The sequence below is a fragment of the Macrobrachium nipponense genome, chromosome 27 (genome assembly GCF_015104395.2).
Source record: "Macrobrachium nipponense isolate FS-2020 chromosome 27, ASM1510439v2, whole genome shotgun sequence".
In the NCBI taxonomy this organism is placed as follows: Eukaryota; Metazoa; Arthropoda; class Malacostraca; order Decapoda; family Palaemonidae; genus Macrobrachium; species Macrobrachium nipponense.
This window is the reverse complement of record NC_087216.1, coordinates 24,102,574-24,108,573: the sequence shown is the minus strand read 5'-3', so window position 1 is coordinate 24,108,573 and position 6,000 is coordinate 24,102,574. Positions and strand designations below refer to the sequence as shown.

Below are 6,000 nucleotides of genomic sequence, written 5' to 3'. Positions count from 1 at the left end.
GTGTTGGCGTCCCACCTCAGTGGTTGTGAGTTTGATTCTCGGCCATTCCCATTGAGGAGTGAGAGATGTGTATTTCTGGTGATAGAAGTTCACTCTCGACGTGGATCGGAAGTCACGTAAAGCCGTTGGTCCCGTTGCTGAATAACCACTGGTTCCATGCAATGTTTAAACACCATACAAACAATGTAAAGATTCACCTAGAATTGCAGATGGTACTTAACACATTTCATTAATGAGGCTAATTGGGGGGCATTTCTAACATGCCAGAAGCACTGAAATGAATGTATCAGTGCAGATACAAGATGTCTACATACATTGAAATGGAAGGTAGCCCAATTCAAATTGGGTACAGTTCTTTCATATTGCAGGTATAGCTTCAAAATGTTCCAATTTATATGTGAATGATAGCAATTTGTGTAAGAAGTCAGGTAGTGCAAGAAAAACCAAATGGAAGAATCTTATGTACTGTATACGTACATATACATATATATTTTTTTGCACGACTCTAATCTAAAGGAAAGTATGGAAGTGAATCAAGCTGATGCCTTCAATTTGCAGATAAAACCGCCAACACCTACAGCATAAACATCTCCGTTTTCACCAACAGCTATACCATTAGGAACTCCTGGTATGGAGCATCTTCCAGTCTCCTTCATTGTGCGGAGATCCCAGAGCCTAAGCTCAGAATCCCAACTTCCTGTCACAACCATTGTTCCATGGCCACTTGCAGCTGTGACAATCATCTCGGTACCCTAGTTGGAAAAAAAGAAAATTTTTAAACAACTTTTATTACTTTTACAGGCAAATGATTGTACTATAGCCAGTTCACTTAAGTAGATTCTTGGGTAAGCCCTATGCCTACAAGATGTTGGTTTGGCGGCCGCTAATTGGCTGGGAGCTGCCTACCTCCTGGTATCAGCCAATCAGTGACCGCCAAACAAATGTCTCTTAAGCATAGGGCTCATCCAAGAATCTACCTTAAGTAAACCAGCTATAGTACTTTTTACCTCTTCATAGATATTGACAAATAACCAGGTTTAGATATCATAATCACATGTTTATATACATACACAGTTTCAGTAAATGAAACTCGTCCGCATGATGACCTTCAAGTTATTGTGATATAAAATATATTTTCATACTAACCAATCAATAATAAATTGCTTTACTTCCATGCCATGACTCTTGAGTCACTCCAGCTTATCCTGCCCTTGAACAAGAAAAGTCCCATTGCCCAGACTATCTATAAGACGCAGCCTCTGGCAGTCATTCATTTGTGCCCGACTCAAGACTATAATCATAAAATGCCTTACCAGAAACTTATGCTCTATGGAAAGGAAGCATGCAGAAAGTGAGGAATGGGCCAATCTTATCTCTAAAGGACTGGAAACTGCAAGAAGTATAATCCATGCCTCAACTGTTTGGCAAAATATGAAGAGAGGTCAAGAAAATGATGAATGACTGCAATCCCTTCCACCTAACGATACACAGACAACTGCAACAACAATCAAGCCTTGATGAATAAACAATAAAGCTCATGTGACATCATAAAGGTAAAACTTGGAACAGGTAATGTTGCATGCCAAAATGCCTTATGGAAGGAATTGGCTGGGAATTTCATGTCAAATTTAGGAGTCACGAGACAAACTTGTGAGCTTTGATCCTTAGCAGAGAGATATCTTATGAAGCATCATATGATGATTGAGAAATTTATTTGAGCCAAAGGGAACCTGTATTTTTCAAGACTGGAGACTTCATCTGGCAAGTGTGAAGGTCAAGCAAGACAAGGGTAAGCAAATATCCTCAGCATGTTGCAGATAGCACCCATCTACCTAGGACAAACAAAGAAGTAGAGCGCCTCATTGGCGTGGTTGGTATGGTGTTGGCGTCCCACCTCGGTGGTCGCGGGTTCGATTCTCGCCCATTCCATTGAGGAGTGAGAGATGTGTATTTCTGGTGATAGAAGTTCACTCTAGATGTGGTTTGGAAGTCATGTAAAGCTGTTGGTCCCGTTGCTGAATAACCACTGTTTCCTTGCAACTTAAAAGCACCATAAAAAACAAACAAAGAAGTAGACCCTCTAAAGGAGATGGTAAGGCTAGTATAAAGATGCAACAATTAAATCTCCCAAATCTTGATTCCTCCTCTGGGTGAGATCCATAAGGTATTAATGAAGTTTTGGGCCTTCCTGAATACCTGTATGATTTAATTTACCCCCATTCATCCTCAGCTGGAATGGTTCATAGACCATCTCAGAGTTGTTCCCATTGGGAATAGCCTCTGCAAGCAGCTTCATTTCTATCAGTTTCACACTCATCTGTTAATTCTCTCATCTTCATGGCCTCAAGAGTTATATTATAGCCAACGCTTGAAGATCCTATTCCATTTTCCTTTACCAAGGGAAGTGGGCAAGATACATCGCTTGGTGTGGTGATATTCCTCCTCAGGAAGCTTTTGTTCCTATGTTAGCACTTTTGTATTCTTTAAGTCCAACAGAAGCTGTTGCATTCAGCTATAAGTGGTTATAGATCTGCTTTATGAAGTTTTCTTCCAGCTTGACTCTAGAATTACATAAGCTTGTAGGGGTCCTCCATGCAGATACCACAAGAAAATCAAAGACGGACCAGAAACACAGACCAGGGACAAGTTGTAGGATCAACATTTATTACGTGTTCTCATTAGACATGGTCTCCTATGCATAAAAACACAGCTGTGTACAAATATAAAAACATTTCAGCTTTCAAGCCGTAAGTATTATATTGTCTTCCTTGACATATATAAGGAGATAGTTTGTTTTTTTCATGTCTGAGAAAACACACTTGTTCATATACAGAACAAACCTTCAGTCTTAACATTAGGATAATACTAGTGCCAAGCTGGAAACCGGTAGAATTAATAATAAACTTGTGAGATCCAGGGACTATTGGCATCTATACCAGGTTACGGGGTACCTATGTAGTACCCAGAATGCCCTTGGCGTCCCGTGACCCAACAGTTACTTTTCTACCGCCTTTAAGATAGGACGTGATAACTTTCTATTTGTTTTAAAGCCGTTTTTAGTTTGCCCGATTTTATTAATTTTTCCCTTCTTACTTTTTACTTTTTATTTCTCTGGGTGTTATTGGTGTGGGTGTGATCTGATAGGTGTGTAAACTTTGTGAGATGGAGAATTTTGCTTCACCAAAGGAAATTTCTTCAGGTTCTTGGAAGAGACAAAGGAAATGCCCTGGAATGGGTTTCCTTGTTCAAGATTTTTAACATCTGTGTCTACAGATCCACATCCAAAGTGTAGTAGGTGCAGAGAAAATGTATGTACTATTACTAATCCTTGTTCAGATTGTCGTGGTTGGTCGGTGGAACAGTGGATAAAGTTTTATGGGAAGGGCCATACAAAAGAAAGGAGACGACGCCATCTTTGGATGACCAAGCGTCGTTGGCTTCTTTTGTATTGGCAATACACCAGACTGCTCCATATGTTTTGTCACCTGCTTATGATATTTGTCATACTCCTTCAGTTTCTTCTGGCGATTTATTATTGGAAACACTAGCAGGGGTTTTGGGTAATTTTATGCATAATTACGCTCCGTCATTCCCGGCAAGGGGAGGGGGAGCATCGCCATCTTTGTTCCAGGTGTCGGCTCCCGATGCACAAAGAATGGAAGGAACGTGGTCTGCGTTAGGCCTACCAGGCGTACCAACCTTGGAGGGGTTGCTGTCTCGTTATATGGTGTCGTGATTCCACCAGGGGCCAACAACACAATGTTCCTCATCCTCCTTGTCTGCACTTCATGGGAGCTAATGCCGCGGCAACGACAACAACATCAATGCTTCCAGCGATGGAGAACGTTGGAAGTAGTTTTGCAGCACACGTAGGGCTGACAGCAGCAGCCGCTCAGTCTCTCCCTACAAGAGTGGTGACGTCACGACCTGCGTCACACACTGACATGGCTGACACGATAACGTCACAGCCTACTGCTTCTCTATCTACTTCGTTGCTTCCAGAGCTAAGTACGCTTTCTGACTCTTTGGTACACAGTCATGAAGAAATTACAAGCTCTAGACGAGAAGATAGTTAAGCAAGACAAAAAGAAAAGATGTGAATTGTCGTCGTTTTCGTCGTCTTCCTCTGGTTCGGCGTCACTGCCAAGTTCGATGACGACACTACACTGTACCAGTCAAGCGTTGGAGGATACGGGACTTCATGAGTGATCCTCAGGCCAAGAGGAGAAGATAAATTCTTCTTCATCTTCAAGCCAGGACTGTCACATCCCTGTCAGCAACAAAGTAAAGAAGACAGTGGCTGGTAAGCTTAATGCTAACGGACTGAGTCGTTTACAGGTGTCCGAATGAGCAAAAGCATCGACGGTCGCTGAGGTAGCGGCCGCTGTGGAGATGCCAGCAGAGACGATAAAGAGTTTAAGAGAGATTACACTGCCATTAGTAAAACCAACAATGAGTGGGAAGAATTCAACAAGGAATAAAGAACGGATACCAGTGTCGCCTGTAAGACCTTTTAAGATACAGAGAAAGGATGAGAGAGCTCCCATTAAAAGGTTGAATAATAAAGAGCTGGTAACCTCTTTTGATACACTGGTGGAAGGCGTTGTTCGACTCGATGAGAGATCAAGGACGAATTCCCCGACAGTTGTTGGAGATGATATTAATAGAGATAGAGAGGAAATTAGCTCAGTTTCGAGAGAGCCTTCGTCTTGGAGAAATAGACGGGGTTCTCACTCTAGATCTGTGAGCAGAGAAGGAAGTAGGCTGTCTCATTCTCCTACTGACTATTCGAGATTGAGCCGTCGGTGGCCATCAGAGATCAAAGATGCTGTGGTCGTAGGGTCGGACAGCCAAGACGCACCCGGACGTTTGTCAGCGAATAGGAGTGAGCTAGCTTCTCCTGCAGCTGAACATAATACATTAGAACCGGAGGAAGGAGAAAACCAGGAGTTTCTGGCTTCATATGCAGAGGGGTTGATTTGATTTGTCAATTCAATAACCTATCGGGGAGCATGGAGACACCTGCCAGTATGCTTCCACCGGGAATCGACATGGTGTTTGGATTGAAAAAGGATACGAAGGTGTCGTATGACTTACCTTGCTCAAGTCATGCGGAGTCAGTTTTACAACACGTAAATGCACGGATTGCTGGAAGGGATAATTCCTTAAGATCGAATATGTTGTTTAAGTTTATTTCCCCCCAAATTATGAAACATAGGAAATATTATACGACACCAATAGTTCCTTTGCTATCTAGACAAATTAACCCAGATGTGGTAAGGTTAAAACCTGGATTAACCTTGCATCAAGTTAAGATGGAATGCCCTTCAATGACTTGTCAGGAAGCTGCTACTTTGGAAGCAACAGCTTCTCCTGTCTTTCAGACTGCTTTTTGGTTAGACCTTTGGTCATCAGCAGTGGCAAAAATTGCATCCTCAGAAGTAACGAGAAAAGTAGTGGATGAGTCAATGTTTATCAGATTGCTACAATCAGGTTCGAAAGCAATTGCGTACTTGACAAATTTAAGTGCCAATGTTTGGGCAAATATCCTGTTGATGAGGCGAGATGCAGCTTTGACTAGATTAAGCCGCACTGTTGATTTAGATTCCCTGCTAGCAATGAGAAAGGGGGATATCCTACATCCTCAATTGCTATTGCCAGAGGGCATACTGGAAGATGCTATAGATAAAAGAAGGATGGACACTAACGACAGATTAGTACAGCAGTCAGTTAGGAAAACATCTGGAAGTCAAGCTAATCCTATTGAGATAAGGCATCAGCAAATACCTTGTAAGAAGCCAGTGAGACCTAACATCTCGAGCAACAAGACCCTCTTCCCCAAGAAGTTAACTTATCAGCCCTTTCACAATAGAACCAACAGAGGAAGGGGTATTAGGGGAAGGGGGAGAGGTTCAAGACGACAGGATGGGCGCCTCTCATCACTCAGCCACACCAGTGGGGGTTGCCTGGCAAATCATTTGAAGGTGTGGCAGGAATATG

At 42.4% G+C, this 6,000-nt stretch overlaps 1 protein-coding gene across 4 annotated transcripts in view; it reads right to left on the bottom strand.

Moving 5' to 3' along the window:
- Positions 1-450: 450 nt before the first annotated feature.
- The window catches only part of LOC135200928 (F-box/WD repeat-containing protein sel-10-like), a 50,422-nt gene continuing 44,872 nt past the window's right edge, over positions 451-6,000 (bottom strand). For all 4 annotated transcript variants that reach the window (XM_064229705.1, XM_064229703.1, XM_064229706.1 and 1 more), the window contains one exon: positions 451-752. In XM_064229705.1, coding sequence (XP_064085775.1) covers positions 534-752 — 219 coding nt within the window. In that variant the 3' untranslated portion in view covers positions 451-533. The remainder of the gene's footprint in view (positions 753-6,000) is intronic.